This window comes from Alligator sinensis, unplaced genomic scaffold (assembly GCF_000455745.1).
Source record: "Alligator sinensis unplaced genomic scaffold, ASM45574v1 scaffold721_1, whole genome shotgun sequence".
Lineage (NCBI taxonomy): Eukaryota > Metazoa > Chordata > Crocodylia > Alligatoridae > Alligator > Alligator sinensis.
The window spans coordinates 1,893,961-1,915,844 of NW_005841857.1; the positions used below are offsets into that span (position 1 = coordinate 1,893,961).

General features: G+C 42.8%; 1 protein-coding gene across 1 annotated transcript in view; it reads left to right on the forward strand.

Moving 5' to 3' along the window:
- Positions 1-21,884, forward strand: part of TRAPPC9 (trafficking protein particle complex 9) — an 843,209-nt gene that overhangs the window by 57,764 nt on the left and 763,561 nt on the right. Inside the window, 1 exon segment of the mRNA XM_025214635.1 lies at positions 180-323. Coding sequence (XP_025070420.1) covers positions 180-323 — 144 coding nt within the window.

The following is a 21,884-nucleotide window of genomic DNA, read 5'->3' on the forward strand; positions in this document are numbered from 1 at the left end:
TTTTACTGTTTTTTGCCTCTAAATTTGACTGCTGACTTGCATTTTTAATATTTTCAGGTTTATATACCATGTCTTTAAATTATCACATCTATAGAAGACCCAAACATAACTGTGCTTTAAACCACTTTTTAGCTTTTAATAAAAATGCGATAAATGAATTCCAGTGTTTTATTTTGCAGGAACTCATAGAGGATGGGCTGCAGTGCAAATGCGTTTACTTCACGAGTTGGTCTATGCCTCTAGAAGAATGGGGAATCCAGCTCTTTCTGTCCGACATCTGTCCTTCCTTCTCCAAACCATGCTAGATTTTCTCTCTGATCAAGGTAGGAATTTCTATTAAAAGTTTTATAAATTACTTTATTTTGAAATTTAATGAAGTGATGCATATGTATGTGAAACATTTGAATATACTTAAATTAAGAATCCAGAAGTTAGAGAATTTTGTTTGAGCACAATGACTGACATAAGCAAGCTATATGTGTCCAGGTCATGTTTCTGTGTAAAGTCTGTCTTCTACATTTTGAGAGAGAGACTCTTCAATATTTTTATATAAGCAAATTTTGGATAGGGTCGACTGCCTGGCATCAATATTCTTTTTCTTTTTCTGTACCTAATTACATTTATACACAAAAAGTGATTTGATTTTTAACACTTTCTCACAATATTAATCATGTTTTGGTCAGTTACCAAGAGAATTCATAATTGACTGCGTATCTTAGAGAAGCTATTTGAGATGGCATGATCAGTCAAACTGAACAATGGATGCAGTTAAGAAAAGGTATTCTTTATAGAGTAGCAGTTCTCAAACTAGGGGATGTGACTCCACCTGAGATCAGGGCCTTCACAAACATCACAAAGCATCTTATTCACCAGGCGGAACAAGTAATTGTGGGGACAGATAGGGCTTCACCATGGGGCCCCTGATATGCAGTAGCTGTGTGTTTGCTCCTGCTCTGTGCTCCATGAAAGTTAAATGAAGGGCAGTTTTAGCTCCAGGTTTATTTCACATGGTTGGGCAGTTCTGTTAGAGTAGTTAAGGCACAGTAAATCCTCTCCTTATCTTAATGATGCAGAAACAATGGTGGCTATGAACGAGATCATATAAAACTGTTGGCCTGAGTGGGGTTCTGAATAGAAAACATCTAAAAACCAGCAGTCACACCAGAATGAACAACCTTCTCCAAAAGAAAAGAATCAAACCTTATCGTTAAGTTTTGAGACATCAGCCTTCAGTACCTGGATGCTATGCAATCTAGGTCATAAAGTAGTAGGACTGGAAGGGAGGTCATCTAGTCCAGCCCCCATCAGATCATAGTTCTTATCACAGGCTAAGGCTTCCCCATACTTCTTTCATTTATATACGTACATTGGATACATTTTGCATTTCAACCTATTTGCTTCCCTTTTTACACCTGTGGTTGGTGTCCTGTGGTTCTGTGGCACTTTCCCAGAGTTGAGCTGCTGCTTCTGGTGGTTTCCCCTCTGGATTGTGTGCTCTGTTACTAAAGCATTTTGGTCAACACCCCCCGTGGAACCTAGGTTAAAGCTGTCCTTGGTAGGTTGGCCAGATGATGCCCAAAGATGTTCTGGTCAGACAGATCCCATCTCTTGGCAGCAGTCTTCCCCAGAACATCCTCCCACTGTTGAAAAATCAGAAGCTTTTGTGTCGACACCACCATCTTAGATTCATGTTTACTTCCGTGATATGTCATGTGCCTGGACATTGCCTTCCAATTCAATCTACCGTGCCCAGCGACAGTATTAGAGACTGGATGTTAGATCCTTTTTTCTCGTTTAAATTCTATTTCAGTAGGTTTTGTTAAATTGTTCATACCCACTTCTTGGGTGCTAGGTTTTGAACAAGAAGTGGTGCAGTACCATACTCATTTAACTACACATGTGCTAATTGGCTCTGCCTCTGAACAGAGTTTATTTGCATGTGTGCAGAACCACACTAATGTGATTCTGTTACTTCTGATTTGGGTGCTGTTGTACATGGAATGAGTGGAGCAGGTCTCAGGCTGGCAGTGGCATATCTTGTGATACTACCTTTTGTTGTAGAGAGGTGCTCTGGTGCTTTAGAGTTCATAGTTGCCTAAACTTTCACGACTGAAGTTACTTAAAGTGCTTAAAGCTGTGTTGCCACACAGAGGTGCTGCCATCATCTGAGCTCAGCTACTTAGTCCCTGTCTCATCTAAGGCAGCAGTTACAGCAGTTTTCATGCAAAAATACAGTTGGAGAAGATGGAAATAGTTGTGACCACTATCTAAGTAATTTCTTAGTGGTTAGGGCATGCTCCAAGAAGATGAGACACTTGGATTGTATGGCCTCCTCTGCCGGAAGGGATTCAAACCCATATCTTTCATCTCTCAGGAGGGAGTCTTAACCATCAAGTAAAAGGCAAGGCTGGGGGCAGGGGAGCAGGAGTGGGGGGCCTCTACTCCTTTTGAACTGATGGGCCACTGTGCAGTGAAAAATGCAAGAAAAATTTTTCTTGGTTCACCTTAAATGTGTGTAAGTTAATTTTCCTTTTTGCAATTGTTGCTTCATGGTTGAAGATGTTGGGGAACTGAACAAAATGATCTGACATGGAGTTGTTTTTAAAGTTGCTTGAGGACTTTCATTGGCAACTCTCCAGCATAGGTTTTGGCTGGCATGCTGTAGTTCCTCTGCTATCAGTGAGGTTGTTTTATTCAGTGGTCAAAGAAATGTTGAAGGATACAAACATAAATCATCTAATGCACCAGAACAAATGAAGACAATATTTATAGCTCCAAGGGATATAAATGATAGTATTTGATTTTGGTTTAATTTGCATACTCTTGAGTAAAGCATGATCTGAATTGATTATAGATGTACTTACTCATATTGAGTTGAACATCATACTTATAGTTTTAGTTGTTTGACCCAACAGTTGAAAGTAGTCAGTGTATTGTATTAATCCCAAATCCTGAGGGGATGTGGGGAGGGAATCGTGATTTTTTTTTTTAATTTATTTTTTAAATAGAAATCAAAGCTTCTTTTTCTTTTTTTCTTCCTGGCTTAAGCCTTTACATTTCAGTCATTTTCAAGCTTTCCACTGAAGTCATGGAAAGCCATGGGGTTGGAAACTTGCTTTTAAAATGAAAGCTGAGAGTGCCAGATAATTCTTCTGGACACCAAACCTTTAGATAAAATACTATACATCATGAGACTTGAGGTAGCAATTGGTATCACATATATTCATTAATCTAAATGGTCCCCCCTATATTTTCAGAGTGGTAGATAACTAGTTTGGCCCCTTTTTGAAATGTAGGGATCTAAAATAAAATGTGCTATTCAGTCTAAATAATCTGTTGTAATGTGGTGTTCAGAGTGTCACAGTCTTGATATTACGTGGCTGGATTTGGATGTGCAGGTACGTGTGGTTTGCAGCACTGCAAACCACACTCACTGCACATTGAACCATGTTCAGCACTGCTAATTTAGAGTGCAAGGGCAAAATTTGCTACTGGGATTTCCCAGCTGCAACCCCTTCACCCCCTGAAAAAAAAGTGGCGCAAAGCATGACAAAGTGACGTGTGCTGGGGCAAACATGGAGATGGGGAAGCAGGCTTCCTTGTCACTGCGCATTGTGTAGTCCCTGTGCTGAGGCACCCTGTGCCCCAGCCAGCTGCTCTGTAGTTGGCTGGGGTGCAGTGCGTCTCGACATAGGGGCTCCACATTGTTCCTGCTGGCTAGCCCTGTGCTGAGGCACCCTGCAGCACATGGAGCAGTGGGAAAATGTGTTGCACTGGTAAGGGCACGAACTGTGGCATAAAGTAGCAGCATAAATTTGTGCTGCTATTTGTGCTGCTGCAGATACACTCCCCTGCTTGCGATGATGCAGCCCATATGTGTAATGTGGGGTGGAAATATAACTTTGGGGGCAAAAACTTTTTTGATTTGTATTTCTCCTGAAACTTCTGTGAGGTTATGTGCAAGTCACTTTTCCTCTTTCTGCCTTAGTTATTAGAATCACATAGATCATGCATGAAGAATAACTCATGTTTACAAACTACATGGAAGATGAAAAGTCCTTTCAATGTTTAAATTAAAATACAGATTTCTTTTTCTGGTTTGTACTGTAATTCACAAAGTATACCACTAGTGATTTATCATTTTTTTTCCTTGCATTTGTATTGCATTTCATTTCTGAAGTACTGTCAGAATTTTAAAATGCATTAAGCATAATTAAGGGGCTGCAGTACAATTTGAATTGATTGAGAGGTAGAAAATATATATCAGAGGGAGTTTATTTTCTTTCATACTTAAGAAGTTTCTAAGCTAAAACCTAAATCCATTATCTGTCTTACCTTCATACTTTTGTGGCCTCCGCATATTTAATCTCTCTCAAACAGTGAATTTAAGCTTACTGTGCCTCCGTCTAAAATGGGCAAATTTTAATAAAAGTCACTGTTGTGAAATAGGAGAATACGGGGTGGGGGAGAAGAACAGGAGGTCTGTGGCAAAACCAAAAATTGAATACAGATCTTTATGATCACATCTCCATTGCCCTACCCTCACGGTCAACTTTTTCTGCAATGAAAAATGTCAAGGAGGAAGCAGATTCTACCTTCTGAAGTGCATTACTGAAAAATTATGATTTTGTGTGAGGATTGGATCAGGACATATGTGGCTGGGCCTGCAGGTAGGCCCTGAAGCTAAGTGGGGGTTAGAGGTTCACCAATAGAGATTTTTGGGGCCGATACCTTTAGCTGATGTTTATGGAGGCATATTGGGCGATACCGATCTGATTTCCAATACAGCTGCCTCCAGCTGGTAAGTCTGGTGTGGTGGAAGGGGAGGAGGGAGGGGATGGGTGTGGAGGGGGTGCAGATCAATACCCCCATGGTGAGGGAGGGGGCAGGGGCAGATGCTGCCCAGGTGGGGTGTGGGGGGGGCCGGAGGTTTGGCTTGTGGGGGGGGCTCCTGCCACTGCTTGCACCCTGGGGAGGCATGGGGGGGCCATGTGCCCCCTGGATCTGTGCAGGGTGGGGCGTGGCAGTCTGCAGTCAGGGCTGCATGGGGCTCTTCTTGGCGGGGGCTGGGCTTGGAGCGGGTGCTGGCAGGGCTGGGGGGATGCTGCATCTTCCCCAAATTTCATCACAGCTCCACTCCCAGTGCCACCACCACCAGTCACCCGGCTCAGCCCCAGCTCTTCCTAGTGTGTGAGTGGAGGTGGGGCATTGAGCCAGGTCTGTTGTGGGTGGCTGGTGGTGGCAGCAGCTCTGGGAATGGAGCTGCTGTGAAATTTGGGGTAGATGCAGCATCCCCCCAGTGCTGCTGGCGCCTGCTCTGAGCCCAGTCCCTGCTGAGAAGAGCCCCAGGCGGCCCTGGCTGCAGTCTGCACTGCCCCACGCAGATCCAGGCCCTCGCTGTCCTGGGGTACAAGCAGCAGTGGGAGCCACCCCCGATGGGCCACAGCTTTGTCCTGTGCCCATCCTGCCCCTGCCCCCTCCCTGCCCGCGGGTGGTGTTGGTCTGTACCCCCTACGCTCCTTCCCTCCCCACTCCCGTTCCACCACACCAGACATACCAGCTGGAGGCAGCTCTCCATGCTGCCGGCTCTGCTCCTCACTGCCTCAGTGCTGTGCTGCAGCTGCACGCAGCACTGGCATTTATTGGCCAAATTATTGGCCCCATCAGGCCGATATCCAATACAGCCAATTTTCTTTATATTGATCTGATACCAGACCGACGTATTGGTGCACCTGCATTGCGGCTCAGGTCAGGGTCTTGATCAGTGGAGCAGAGAACATGGGGCAGGTTCCAGAACAGCTGAGAGGGAGATCCAAGAGATGTAGTCCAGGGTGCAAGCTGGGATCAGAAGCCAGGAGAATCAGAGCTGGTACCAAGTTCCTGGGAATATCCAAGATCATGGCTGGGAAGAGCCAGAAGCAAGTCGGAATCCAGGACAGCCAGAGACAGCAATGAACGTGAGGCTTTCTGGAGCAGACTGAGGCTTTTGTCCAGGCATGCCTACAGCCCGAGTGGTGCTCTCGGCAGCCAATCGGATTATGGAAAACTGGGGTGGTTGCATTAGCCAGGGATCATTGTCAAACATGGTGGCTCAAGAACTTGGCCTGGCTGGGTCTGACTGACCAGAAGCCCTGACAAACTGCTGGTTATTGGTTCACTAAAAGGTCATTGTGAGCATAAAAATACTTATCAGGACAACACTTGGAGGAAATTTTGATCTTGTAAAAAAATGTTATGTAAAAAATACATTACTTTCCCTTGCCACTCAGAAAAAAAATTCACCCTTCTAGCTTCTATATTTATTTAATTTCTTAGTGGAAAACTCTTGTACATCATAAGCCATTATTTCACTTAAGGTGCTACTTCAGTGTGAAAATTCATGTGTAGTTGTATTAATTGTCTTGGATGATCAGGGGAATGAGGAGACTGGCTTATTTAAACTAGTAGAATGAAGGTTGGGGGGCAATATTATTGTTCTCTATAGATGCTGGGGGTGTAACCATCTAGAAAGGAGAACTATATAAGCTAAAGGAAAAATATGGTGTGGCTGCCCAGGTAGCCATGATGCAGGAGCGGCGCTGCTGGGAGTGTTGGGTTGGATATACTGATATGCCCCGCCCCCTTTTTTCTTTAGTTGCGGAGGGTTGGGCAAGGATCCACTAAGCAGCACCCTGGCCTCTCCGAGTAGTGGCCTGAGGCTTGTCTCCAGACTATGGGCCCTGGGGCCCTGGGCTCCCTGCCCCAGGTCTATAACCAAAAACAAACCAATAACCATAAATAAAAAAGGTTGCACTTGTCCTGTGCTGGTCATCTAGGGTCTCTGTAGTTTGTCCTCCATGTTGTGGTCCTGGTGTCTCAGTTGCCCTGTCCGGGCGCAGGTGGGTAACAGAGCCTTGGCCGGGTGAGGGAAGCCTGCCTGGAGACCATGCCATCCGTGTGCATCCCTGGTAGTGGCCCCCTCTGCAGCCACCTCTGGCTGCTCTTGACTCACCTCTCTTGTTGAGGCTGGCCCTTCCACCCTGCCTGGGTGGCTGGACTTTCAGTTGCCTGCAGCTGGGGACACTCCCCAATCTGGGACTGCTCACAATGCCGGTGCCTGTTGTGTTGGCTTCCAACTGGCCAGCGCAGCTGCAGCACAGCTGCATCTGTTTCAGAGCAGGTGGAGGCGTGGGCACAGGCAGCACAAGAAAATTTGTTAAAAATGGACTCTAAATAAGTTTAGCCTGGAAGCTAGGTTTCTGATCCTCAGAGCTGAAGATCTCCGGCTGAGCTTTCCAACAGGATTGGTGATAGTGGTAGTAGTCATGGAATGGAACATAGTTAGTTTTATCCCTTTTCATTTTATCACTTTCAAAAACTGATGTGCTGCATACTCCATGTAGATATATGTTTGATATATGTATAAATATATGTTATCTCATAACACTGTCAGTCCCAAATTTCCTATAATGCTTCCATTATAACAAACATCAGGCTTGCATCCACATGAGTGGAACCGTGGTTTCTGGTGCCTCAAAGCCTTTTGAGGTGCTGCAAATGCACACGGCGCATGTGAATCTGTTTGCCATGCTGAAGGGTGAATATGCAGTGTAGCAGCAAAATTAGATACTGGGAAATCCTGGCATCTAAAAAAAAAAAAGAAAAACCAACAAAAAACCCCCCAAGGGAAAATAAAAGTGGGGTGGCACACATGGCTTTGGCATGTGCCGCCTGAAACTGGAGCCTGGCTGGTCAGAGCCACACTCAGGCTGCTGGCCAGGCTTTGCGTGCCCAGATCACCACTGCTGCAGCCCTGGGAGCTCCCAGGACCCCAGGTAAGGCTGCTGGGGTAAGCCGAGGTGTTGGCTCCACTCTCTCCTACCCCACACAGGGCAGTTACTGCAGGGGTGTTCCCTGGGGACCAGCAGCAGCACAACTATGTGCTGCTGCAGTTTGTCCCTGGGGAAATGCATGTGCGCACTTGTCTGGATGTGCCCTGGTTGTCTGCATGTTGGTTAAATACATGCACATTCTTCACTCCTACGATGTACTTCAGATATAAGTGTATTCTGTTTAACTGCATAATTGCTGAAAGAGACTAAGAGAGGTCAAATTCAAGGCTGCTATAGCACCTACAAATTGGTTAGGTCAATTTTATGCCTCCAGCATGAAATAGATCATTCTGAGAAACCAGGTAAGAGTCTGAATGAGGTGCCAAAAATGCAGTGCAGGTTATTTCTCTAAATACTGAGCATTGGGGTAAGTGCATAATCTTGGTACGTGCATAGCCTCTTCTGCCGAGTCTGAAGCTGTGTAGTTCAATGGACACTGCTTATGATAGCTGGGGAATGGAAACGGCAGTTCAGGAGGGCTTTCCCAGTCCTGTGGCCTTAAACATCTTTCCTGTGCAGTTCTTAAGATGTGCTTTAACAAACTAATACTGAATACTAGTACAAAATGAGATGTTCTATAGTAGTTGAATGCTTAATTCTGTTGAAAGTTGCTATGCCAAATGACATTTTAATTACTTTGCAGTTCCAGTTCTTTCTGTCAGGGTACTAGAAAAATATGTTCTACCATGTTGGCATATACATTTTGAATAATGGAGTAGCTGGATAGGTCTGTGAAGAATGAGATGATCAGCTATATGAGTGTGTAGTGCATAATGTTCGTTTGGAAAATATTTCACTGTAGAGATGGATTAAGATCTTTTTTGCATGGTTGATGCATGAAATTAAACTTTAAAAATAGGCAAATTCCTATTTTTTTTTCTATTCCTTTGAAACAAAACTGGAGCCATGGCTTCTAGAATACCAAAAATAGCAAGACATTGAGATTCAGCTGGCTGCAATTTGAAGGTACATCATTAAACCAATTAATGCTATTACTACATGAAGAGCTTGTTTCAGTTATGCCATAAACCTTTATTTTCAAACCTTGAAACTAGTGTTTTTTGCGTCTCAATTTTCTGAAAACAACTTCTTGAGCTATTATTTACAAGATCTGTTGACTGACTAAAGGTTAAAATATGAAAACAAAATAATTCATCTCTTTTGAGCATAAGTTCTAAAATTCCTTCCATGCCTTTCTGTTCTACAGCATGGAAAGCTGTTGATAGAACTGTGGCAGATAATGCCAATGGTTTTAAAACTGTAAAGCTTTTTAAAATTGGCTTTTATTAAGCATAATTTTTAAGCACCTATTTAAAATTAATTCTGCAATCATGACAATTCTCAAGGCCTAGAATCATTTAAATAAAATAATAGTGAAGCAGTAATTGCTGGTGAGGTTTGTAAGAAAGTTGAACCAGTGAAGTGTCACAGCAATGTTTTGACCATAGTAACCTCTTCTATAGCTGCAAAATACATTTTTCATATCAATTGCATTCAGCCAGTGCCATCTCATTCAAAGTTGAGGAACTGGGAGTTGAAAAAGTAGGAAACTACCATGCTTTGTTTGCTTTCATTAACTGGAAGAAGAAAGCAAGAGGGTGAGATCTACTATTTAGGAAATCTTGAAGGATATGATTACAAGAAACTATCAATACAATATACAAACTATGGATATTTCCTTTGTTTAATAAATTAGTCATTTTAAATATAAAACATGTTTTCATAACCTGAGTTCATATTCACAACAATAAGATAATTTTCTAACACTGTTTTGTGCATTTAATTGAATTAAAATTATAATTCAACTGTACTTTGCAAATCATGATGAAAGCTAGAAAATAAAGTATGAATATTAATAAATGCTAAGCTTTATGAATTAATGTGGGTAGGTATAATGAATCCTCCTGATTTTAGCTAAAAAGGTACCAGGTTTTTTATAAAAGCTGTGGTTGCAAACCAATATGTTTTAATAGTTTCCAGCAGCCTTTAGGAATTGAGCTTTTTTTTTTCCTTAAAAAAACCAAAAACAAAACTACACAGTATACCAGTGGGCTTCAATATCGCACTGAATTCATAGACTACGCTTTAAAAACCCTTTTTGTCAATTGTCCTTAGGCTGATTCTAGAGAGAGGCTCCTGCAAGGAAAACTTCTCTGGGGAGGAGGAGAGCCAACACTGGAAGAGGGATAGAAGCTTTTTCCTAAGATCCAGTCATCTAGTATTGAGTTCTGAACTGATTGCGTGGTGCTAAGGGTGGCACTGCCTCAATTGGCAAAGTGTAATGTCATCTGGACTCTTATTAGCTCAGTATTGAGTACAGCTACTCCTCACATAATGTCATAGTTACTTTCTTGAAGTTAAGCGAATCCAATTGTGTCATGGTAGTTACCTACTAGCAGGCGGTGGCCAAATAATGTTATAACTGAACATTGCATGACATTAAACAAGTATGTTCTCTAATAGATCAGCAATGTAATAATGAAACAACGTTAACTGGGACGACGTTAAGTGAGGAGTACCTGTACTTGCATTCATTTTCATTCACTTCCTATAGAGCTGGATCTTTCTCAGCAAGGAGACAGTTCCCACTAGTTTCTCAGACTCTTCTGATGAATGGAGGCAAGATAATCAGGGAGGATGTATTTCTTTGAGTCCGTGTCAGCCTCTAGTGATGTCCTCTGCTAGTTGAAGTGGTCAACTCTCAATCATCTACCTTGGCAGGAAAAATTGAAAATCTTTCAGGACATGTTGGCAGACTCCCTGGTGCAAGTCATTTGAAAGAAATGAGTTGAGTTTTTGCAACACCTCTTTGGGACATCTGCTAACGCCAATTATTGTGAGCTGCTTGAGCTGATAGAAATTGTATGGCAAATATCAGTGTCTATCAGAGCCATATCGGATAGGGCAAGTGGGAAGTACAAAGTCCTGAATAGGGATCTGTCTCTCTGCCTGTTATCTTGTTCATCTTTCGAAGAAAAATTGAAGCAGCAAAGTCCATTCCTCAAGAGAAGATGATCAAAAAGGTGTATCTTTTGGGAGAAAGGTCTACTTTTGGCAAACCTTCAAGGGCTAATAACCAATTATCTAGAGTTATTTGCTAGATGTGACTTGTTCCTCAAATAGGGCTTTTGAGTTAATTTTTTTTTAAACATCATGGGTAGAGCTGGAAGAGAGAGGTAATCTAACACTGCCACCAATGTTGTTGATATATACATTATAATATTCATTTATTTCTATAGAAATAAACAGCAACTTTTTGGACCTGCAGCCTAGGTGAGTGGTGCTGGGTCAGTCTACGGTACGGTCTGATCCCGCCATGTGGTGCAGGCTTGGAAATTTGGCAGTGGTAGAGTGGTGGCAGTGTTAATTGCTGCCTCTCCCCCACCACCAGATTTCTGGACCTGTGGGAAGCGCTGTGGGCCAGATCTGGTGCTGATGAAGTAATTTTTTGTGGCAAACCCTTTGGGAATCACTGGTCTAATTTGTTCTTAAAATTTCCGGGAAAGGAGATTTCATGATTCTACTTGAATCTTCCTGACTGAAAATTAAGCTGATTTTTGCTGGTGTAGCTGTTGTTGGTCTTCCCCCATTGGCCATTGTTTCTCTTGCATACTGGAAGATTGGCTCCCCCAGCCTTCTCTTTTCTAGGCTAAACAAACTCATTTTCTTCAACATTTCTAAGTCATTTTTGTTCCTTTCCTTTTTTACAAATGTATCCACATTTTTTGTAAAGTGTGGTTGTCAAAATAAGACATTATTCCGGTTGAAGCCTTACCAGCCCTGAGTACAGTGGAGTAGTTGCTATGCATGTCTTGCATATGATGTTTCTGTTAATATAGCCAAAAATGAGATTTAACTTTTTCCAGCAGTGTCACACTGTTGACTCAATCAGCTTGTGATTCACTAACCGCCACATCCTTTCGTGCTGTACTATCTCTGTTTTGCATGTGTACATTTAATTTCTCCTGGCTCAGTGTAATGCAAATGGAGGCCAGCCTTGCAGCAAATGGTATGACGCAAGGTAAGCCCCGCACCCTTTCTGAGTGCCACTCAGACCCCCTTCCCCTGCCCAATCTGTTGCTCTGCTTTCTGCTCTATTTGTTGCTGTGTTCCCTGTCCCCTCCCTGCTCTGTCAGGAGTCGCACAGGCTGCCCATACCACCTGTGGCATGAGTGCCACAGTTTGACCACTTCTGGTGTAGCACTTAGCATTTGTCTGTTGAATCAAATGTGTTTGGTTTTTGGCCAGTTGTCCAGTTTTTTTCAAAGTGACTTTGAATTCTGTTGTCGTCCCCCCCACGTACTTGCCACCCTTTTCCTTGCAAGCTTGGTACAGTCTCCAAGATTCATAAGGATGTTCTATTCCATCTAAGTCATTAACATTCTCTAAAATGCTTTTTTGCCAGCTAGCTGTTTGGGTGCCCTGGGCAGGGCTCGCTGGAAGTGGTGTTGTTCAGAGCCTTACCTGCCACAGGACAGGCTCCCTGCGTTGTGGTTGCTGGTAAGGCATGGGCTTTGGGGGTTGCAGCCACAGCTGTGGGGTAGGTTCCTTGCACACTGGTTGTAGCAGCACCCACACAGTGGTCTCCCCAGGGGCCACCATTATGGTGTGCCTCTTACCTGGTGCCCTTCTCACCCACCCCTAGTTTTGTATGTTCCTCAAACTTCTGAAAGAATTGTTTTCCCCAGCATTTCAAAAACTTGGAGTTATTTGATTGTGGTGTTTCGTAAGCCATAGTAATAAAGTAATGTTACCAAAATAACGTGGTCTGCATCCTTACATTATTAGTGAGAGACTATTAAGATATTATTTCTTGGTCTTCCAAACTGTATATTTTAAAAAGTTATTAATAGGGTAAAATAACTTGTCTGCCACATTAACTTCCCTTTCTACTTGGGTATATAGTTTGACCAACAGTGGTGCTGGTCAGCTATTGGGATGACCACTGGAAAACCTAACAATCAGAAGAGAAGAGTTTGTATTCCTTGATATTGCAGCAATATTGTATTGACAGGAAACAGTTTATTCTTTTTTCTTATTTTGTAGGAAGAAAAAAAAATAAAGAAACATAATTCTATATATAAACAGGTTTTTATAAAAAAGATTTCACTATTAAAGAATTATCTGTTTTCATCTTTTCACGGATGCTACCTGGATACTAAAATAAAGGGATGCTTAAATGCAACAGGAAAAGCTCTTGTGACTGGTGTTACTGATAGTAAAATATTTAGGATTTTGTGGGGAGAATGATTGAGAATTTCTTCCTTGCTCATTCTTCCTCCGTAAATACTTTAAATTTCTAATCTTATTTTATATAAATTTTTTGGCTTTCACTTAATTTTTGTTATAAGGCTTTAGTCTTGCTGCTTAGATGCTTAGTTTGTTTTGGTCTGGCTTAATTTTAATAGAATTTTGGCTGTGATGTATAATGAATTTAGATACAACTTACTAGTGCAATTCCCCAAAGTAGAAGTAGCTTTCTGGCTTTGACATTAGATTTATAAAAAAGTGAATAGTTTTCTTTGGGGAAAATGTTCTAGTCAAATTTCTCTGCTAATCTTCACAGGAACTTAAACCTAAAATTCTAAGGAGTGAAGATTAACAGCATACTTCAATGTGCTACTTTTGGATTTATGTTGTTTTAAACTACATGGTTCAAGTAATTCATATGTTTAATACTATTTGGAAAAAAACTGTGAACGTGGTCAACTTCCATTGCAATCCACTAAAAAAAAAAAGAAAAAAAAAAGAAAAAGAAAAGCCAGCACCATGTTTTCTAGAGAGTTCACTATTTATTTTTATGATGCATATGCATTAGCTTTGTGAAAATAAAAACTAAAACTGTTAGTTTTGACTTTGTCACTTGACCTGTCAGTTAATATTTTAAAATTGGTATGCCTGATTTAAAAAACTTTATCAATAACATATTTAGTGCTGTATATGGTCATTGGGTTCTTTCCTGAGATAAATGGCCTAATTATTCAGAGTGGTAGAGCAAAGGATTCGCCCTATAGAATTAAGGACCGCTTCCCCCCCCCCAAAAAACCCCCAAAAAACAAAAAAACAAAAAAAAACCCGAACTCAATTTAGTTTTTCTGCATTCTTTGGTTAATTTTGAAACAATTTTATTTTTTTTTAATTAATAGATTTCATAGATATTTGGGCTGGAAGGTACCCTGAAGGATCATTGAGTCCAGCCCCCTGCCCCAGGGTCAGGAAGTCAGCAGGGATCATAGGATCCCAGCAAGATGAACATCCATATGTCTATTGAAGGCGTTCAAAGTGCAGCAGTCTATTCCAAACCTTGGGGGCTCAGACAGTAAAGAAGTTCTTCCTTATGTCCAGCCTGAATCGGTCACAGAGGAGTTTGTGACCATTCGATCTTCTCATCCCTTGGGGCACTCTGGTGAATAGACGTTCCCCCAGATCCTGGTGAACACTCCTGATAAACTTGTAGGTGGCCACCAGATCGCCCCTGAGCCTGCACTTTTCCAGGCTGCAGAGTCCCATGGCTCTCAGCCTCTCATCATATGGTCTGTTTTCCTGATCTCTGATCATGCACGTGGCTCTCCTCTGCACTCTCTCAACCTTCTCCACATCCTTTTTGATTTGTGGAGCCCAAAACTGGGCTCAGTACTCCAGCTGTGGCCTCACCAAGGCCGAGTACAACAGGAGAACGATGTCACGGGATTTGCTTGAGAAGCATCTATGGATGCAAGCCAGCGTTTTGCTCGCTTTACTAGCCGCAGCATCACATTGAAGGCAACACCATCAGGTTCTCATCCGCCCATTTCCTGAGCCTGTCCAGGTCAGCCTGGATCACCCTCCTGTCCTCAGGTGTGGATGCTTTACCCCAGAGTTTGATGTCATTGGTGAACTTGGCCAGCCTACTTCTGACACCAATGTCTACCTCATTGATGAAGATGTTAAAGAGTATAGGCCCTAGGACAGAGCCTTGAGGGACCCCACTGGTCACAGCGCACCATGGCGACTGACTTCCAACAACCACCACCCTCTGGGTCCTACCACGAAGCCAATTCCCTAGCCAGCAGATCGTGGTGTGGTTGAGGCTGCAGGTGATCATGGGATACCATATCGAAGGCTTTTTTAAAGTCAAGATATATGACATCAATCTCCTCTCCCTTGTCCAGGTGATAGGTCACCTAGTCGTAAAAGGAGATGAGATTGGTTAAGCAAGACCTACCCGCAAAAAACTCATGCTGGGTATCCCTCAGGATATTGCCATCAGCTAGTCTGTTAAGGATGGCCTCTTTGATAATCTTTTCCAAGACCTTCCTCAGGATAGAGGTCAGGCTGATGGGCCTGTCGTTTGCCGGATCCACTTTCCTCCCGTTCTTGAAGATAGGCATGACATTGGCCTTCTTCCAATCTTTGGGCACTGCACCAGAGTGCCAGGAGTTCTCAAAGATCCGTGTCAGGGGCTGAGCTATGATGCTTGCCAGTTCCTTTAGTACCCTTGGGTGTAAACCATCAGGGCCGGCTGACTTTAAGGTATCCAGCCTGTCAAGGTGTTCCTTCATGAGGTCAGCTTCAATGAAGGGTAAGGAATATCCCTCACCTGGGCCTCCCTGACTCTCAGTGGGCAGGGGCATCCCATGGGACTGATGTAAGACTGACGCAAAGTACCCATTTAGCAAGTTGGCTTTTTCATGGGCATCGGTTGTCAGTTGTCCCATCTGGTTTAGCAGGGGTCCAGTGTTCCTCCTTGCTTTTTCCCCACATATCTGAAAAAGGACTTTTTATTGTCCTTAATATTTGTAGCTAGCTGGAGTTCCATTGTAGCCTTGGCTTTCCTGGTTCGCTCTCTGCAGGTCCGGACCAGACCAGAGTATTCCTCCTTGCTGGTGGTTCCAGTCCTCCATCCTTTGTAGGTCTTTCATTAACGTTGTAGGAGTTTTGCTAGTTCCCTGGAGAGCCAAGGGGGCTGCTGTGACCTTTTGCTGCCTTTACTCTGAGATGGGATGGACTTTGCTTGTGCATCCAGGATTGCTTCCTTAAGAAGTGACCACTTGTCTTGAACTCCCCTCCCCTTTGGGTTGTGGCCCTTTAGGGCCTCCTTGACGGGCCTCCTGAGCTTGTCAAAGTCAGCTTTCCTGAAGTCAAGGACTCCTGTATTACTGACTGACTTACCAGCTTTCCAGCAGATGGTGATAGTGATCACTGTCACTGAACTTCTCTTCGATCGATTAGGTCGCTGATTAAGCGGTTCCCAGTTGCCAGTACCAGGTCGAGCAGCGCTTTATCTTTCGTTGGCCCGTAGATTTCCTGCATCAGATAGAGGTCTTCCACAGATGAGAGAAAGCTTTGCGACTGCTTGGATTTGGCTGAGTGCTCCTCCCACGAGATGTCTGGGTAGTTAGTCTCCCATGACAACCATACATTGGGAGTATGCGGCCTCAGCCAATTCCCTGGCAAACTCCTGGTCAAGATCTTGACCCTGGGTAGGGGGTCTGTAGTAGACTCCCACCATAGTATCCCCTGTGCTGTGTTCCCCATGGATTTTAACCCAGAGGGTCTCAAGTCGTCCACCATGGGTGCCAGTGTTGGCCTGCAGGGATGTGTAGCTTTCCTTGACACAGAGCTACACCCCCACCCCTTTTGTCTACTCAATCCCTCCTGTACAGGGTATAGCCATCTGTACCTGTGGCCCAGTCATGGCTGGACTCTCACCAGGTCTCCATTATCCCTATGACATCATAGTTATTTGGAGGACAAGTTCCTCCTGTTTATCCCCCAAACTCCTGGCATTTGTGTATAGGTACACAAGTGTCCCTTTGGGGGCCCTTGCCTTGCCTACAGTTCGTACAATTCCACTTACTGTTATAGCTATTGTAGTTAATCTCACCAGTTAAATAATTAATTAATAGCTAAATCTCTCCAGTTGTATATGGTGGACTAGTTGTTTTTCAGGAAGAGGAGCTTATTGAATCTTGATTTTCATTGTTCACAAATCTGATAAAATAAGTTCACGTTAGTGTGCGGTAAAGCTGTGATAGCAGTTTTGTGCCCTAACTTCACATGTACAATTCTGCATATTTTAATGAAGAAATTCCAGCTCATATTAATCAATAATCCTATGTTCCTCTCAAAGCAGAACCATCCCCACCTACATCATCCCAGCCAAGGTTTTGTCTAGCTGGATCTTTAAAACCTGCAAAGATGGAGATTCTGCCACCTCTCTGGGTAATCTCTTCCAGTGATTTACTAACCTCCTTGTGAGAGAGTTTTTCCTAATATCTAACCTAAACTTCCCTTGCAGCAGTGTGAGCCCATTGCTCCTTGTTCTGTCATCTGCCACCACTGAGAACAGTCCAGCTCCATCCTCTTTGCAACCACCCTGTAGGGCGTTGAAGGCTACTATTAAATCTCCCCTCAGTCTTCTCTTGACTAAATAAGCCCAAGTCATGTCTCCCAGCCCCCGAAGCATTTTTGTTGCCTTCTGCTGAACTCCCTCCAATTTGTCCACATCCTTTCTGTTGGGTCCCAAAACTGAACACAGGACTCCAGAAATGGCTTCGTCAGTGCCAAATAGAGGGGAAGAATCACTTCCCTTGATCTTGTGGCAGCACTTCTACTAATGCAGCTCAGGATGCCATTAGCCTTTGCAACAAGGGCGCACTTGGCTCATATTCAGCTAAGTGTGCACTGTAACCCCTCAGGGCCTTTTCTTCTGAGATGCTGCTTAGCCAATTGGTTTCACTTCTCCTAATTGAACCTCATGAGACTTCTTTTGATCCAATCCTCCAATATATTGAGGTCTGTCTGAATCCTAGCTCTACCACCAGTGTATCTGTTTCCCTCCCCCCCCCGATAGCATCTGCAAACTTGCAGAGGGTGCCCTCTATCCCATCTTCCAGGTTGTTGATGAAGATATTGAACAGAACTGACCCCTGGGGCACTCCACTTGATGCTGGCTGCCAACTAGTCATCAAGCCATTGATTACTACCCTTTGAGCCAGTTCTCTGTCCCCTTATAGTCCATTCATCGAACCTGTACTTCCTTAGCTTGCTTGCAAGAATGTTCTGGGAGACCATATTAAAATCCTTGCTAAAGGCAATTATACACTTTTGGACAAATAATTAATATATTGCACCATGATAGAGAATGCAGAAGTCCTTGAGTCTCAGTACAGTGCACTGTGATCAAATAGAACATTGTTTTTTTTAAGCAGTGACTATGATTGTGAATCTGTCTTCACATATTCATTAATATTTGTCAATCACAGCTGCATTAAGGCTTTCTTAAGCTTCCCTCTGTATTACTATTTTTTTTAAATAATTTTCCTTGTTCAACTCTTCTAAAGGAGCAAAAGTGCAGCCTTGTGGTACCTTGCTGGGGATTTGAGTGCAGTTGTAAACTGCTAAAATAATCCAAGGAAAATAAGATTTTTATCTTGGGATTCTAGAGGCTGTCATTATTATTGGTACGAAAGAAAACAATTGCCTAGTTTAATTGGGAGCTTTCTTTAGTGGTAGTAATTTGTTTTCATTGGCAGTTCTACTCTTTAATAATCTGGAAAACAGTTGGGTCTTCGTTTTACATCTAAATATTCAGCAACATTGGCTAGTCACAACATATCATCTGGCTTAATGACAGCATCTGCAAGTTACATTAAATAATTGCATAAAACCATTTTTAGAAACAGGTCTATTGATTTAAGGGCTCAAGTAAATGAAGGTTTAATCAGATTGAGCAGAGATTCTATTATAAATTAACATTTGACTTTAACTTACAAGTGAAAGTGAAGAATTACTTAACTGACATTGTTAATGAGCTGGTTTTAATGTGTTGGAATGCATGTTTGTTGACTGAAAGTGCTTGTGACTTGTTTTTGCATAACTCATTAGTCTTTCTAATGGGAACTCGTTAATTATAATGGTGTAGAACTCTCCAGTCTATTTCAGTATGGAGACCCAAATCTTTAATGTAGTAATTGAGAAATATTTTGTAGCAACATTATTTGGGAAATGTTCTTAAACTTATTTTAATTGCACACATTTCTATGTGTAGTGTGTTTACCATGTACTGTATAACGGTATCAAGGTGAGGAGAGACTTATTAATCTGGTAGATATCTTATGGTTGGAAGTGGGATGAAGAACTGTGAAGGTAAGGAAGGCTTTCTACCTTGCCATGAAATGTTGTGTATTCCTGGTTGTTGGTAAAGTGGTGGGGGGCACCTTAAGTCATCTTTCCTGCTTTCAAGGTGATACTTGAGGTGTGCCATTTATGCCTTTTTTTAAAAATATGTTACTGTATTGCGAAAATATTTTTCTATAGATGTCATTAGTTTGCAGCAGTGTAATGAATTAAGAGCCACTGGGCACTAGCCCTAGACACCAAGTTAGAGGAGCTGCAAGAACAGCAGCAGCTGCCACTGCTGCTACAGGTTCTACTGCTTCTGCGGCCCCCCTGGGCACAGGTCCTTGTTACTTTTCTGTGGTTTTGCATATGTTATTGATCACACAGAAAGTAGACATGCACATGAGTAAACAGTTAATGTTAAAGGATGAATATAGGATTGGCTGCCTTGAACAAGATCATGAGAACTTTGCATTGTGAGTGATATAAGATGTTTCTTAGGCTGTCATTGAATTAAGTTACTATAAGATTTTAACTAAGTAGATGCTCTTACTTTCATTCAAGACACTGAAGTATTTGGGAGCAGATATTGCTTCGGTTGGAGGTCTTCGCATGAAATGGAAAAAGTCAGTCTGTAAAGCTTGAAGAGCAGTATTATGCCCTTGGCAACAGGAGCTCATAATAGTTTCAGGGTTTTAAGAAAATGTATATCTTATTCTGTCCCTGTTACCTCTTTCTTTTTGTTTTCATTCTTAGAAATTTGTTACGTAGGGAGAGTGGATGAGTGACGCTGATTGGGTTCGTTTTGCCCATTTTTTTAAAAGATATTTATCTGAAAACCTCTAATGTTCTTAATTGGCTCTTTAAATAGTTAGTTTTTAAAAGTTTTCCTGGTGGGAGCTCTATATTAAAAAGGAGCAATTTGGTTTTATGATGAATTATATTACTCTAAACAAAACAATTGAAATTTATGATTGCAGAATGTAGTACTTGTATGATATGTATGCCTTTTTCTCCCCCCCGCCCAAGACATTTTGTACATGCACGTTTGTGACGTTTGTTTCAGTAGCTTATATGCAATCGTAGGAAGATGTTACACTAGGGTACCCAATTTCATGAGGTGTATTTAAAATTTAATTGGAAAAGGTGAGTGATTCTGAGAACATGCTTTCAGAGGAAATGATAATAGACAATAGTTTGTGGGGAATAAGGACTTGAAAATAAACCCCCATTTTAATAGGACATGTGCCTTAAAGAAGATGAGAGACTGAGGTTGTGTGAACTATTATTGTGTGCATTAAAAGGAGTGATATGACCCTAAAAAATGAAGCATTTGTTTCCTAAAATAAGATAACAAGAGCCTCATGCACACGTTCAGTATTTTTTCTGGGAGAGTTGCTGCAGGAGAAATGAGGAGTGTACAGATATTCAGGCTATTTTTCCAAGAGTAAAAAATCACCTCTCAAGGTAAGAAATAACCTTGGGAACAGCCAGGGCGAAATCACTCCCAGGAGAGCTTCTCCTGGAGGAGAAAATATTCGTATGTGCCATGGCTTCTTTTAAAAGAGAACATAGCCCTCCAGTATTTCTTCCCCCTATGCTCCCCATCCTCAGTTGCTTTCTGGACTTTGCTTCTCTAGCAGGGAGCATAATATTCCCCATTCACAATCCCCACATTGTGCTACAGGGAAATGTAGGCTGACCAAGGACAGTTTGGGTCAGCTAGTCAGGGCTTGCCTATGCGCTTCTGCCATCTGTTGCCAGTGAGACTAAGGGAGCCTGCAGAGTATGTGGAGATGTGTGTGTGTGTCCCCCTCCCCCTGCCCTTCAACATGGCTGCACAGTGTCAGTGCTGCAAACTCTCTGCTCTTCTTAGGTCCTCAGCTTTCAAATGTCTGTACATGCAGCTCTGGGTAAGTTTTTCCTATCAGAAGAACAAACCTGGGAGAATTGTTCCAGATTATTTGAATGCGTGTACACTCAGGTTAGAACTCAGGACACTTAGTTCACTCTTGGAAAAGACTGATTTAGCTTCCTGGACAAAAATATTTTAGTCATGCAAATAAGATGAAAGCACAGACCCAATTATGTATTATGATCCTTTCCCAGGCATGTTACTTACAATGCTACTTAGTGTGCATGTTCATGGGTGCTGACAAAACCAACAGCCTAGATGAAACGTAGCTTCTGAGGGGAAGAGAACGAAATGAAACCTCAATCAACATGGGTTCATCAAAGGCAGGTCCTGCCAGACCAACCTGATGGCCTTTTATGGCCAGGGAACTAAATCCCTGGATGATGGTGTCGCTGTGGATGTAGTCTTTCTGGACTTTAAGAAGGCCTTTAACACTGTCTCTCACCCCATTCTCATTAACAAACTGAGCGACTGTAGCATTGATGCCTACACAGTTGGATGGGTCAGAAATTGGCTGATGGGGAGCACCCAGACAGTGGTGGTGGACGGGTCGTACTCGACCTGGCGGGATGTGAATAGTGGGGTCCCCCAGGGCTCAGTCCTGGGGCCTACACTGTTCAACATCTTCATCAGAGACTTGGGCGAGGGGGTGGAAAACACGTTGTCCAAGTTTGCCAGTGACACCAAGATGTGGGGAGAGGTAGGCATGCTCGAAGGGAGAGAGAGGCTGCAATTAGACTTAGACTACAGAGGTGGGTGGATGGTAATAGGATGGGATTCAGTGTAGGTAAATGCAGGGTTCTGCACCTTGGGAGAAGGAATCCACAGCATACATACAAGCTGGGGAGCTCCCCCCTTGTGAGCACAGAGGCGGAAAGGGATCTTGGAGTCATTATTGACTCCAAGAGGAACATGAGCCGCCAATGCCAGACCGCAGCCAGCAAGGCCAGCCGTACCTTGTCATGCATCCAAAGATGCATCTCAAGCCGCTCCAG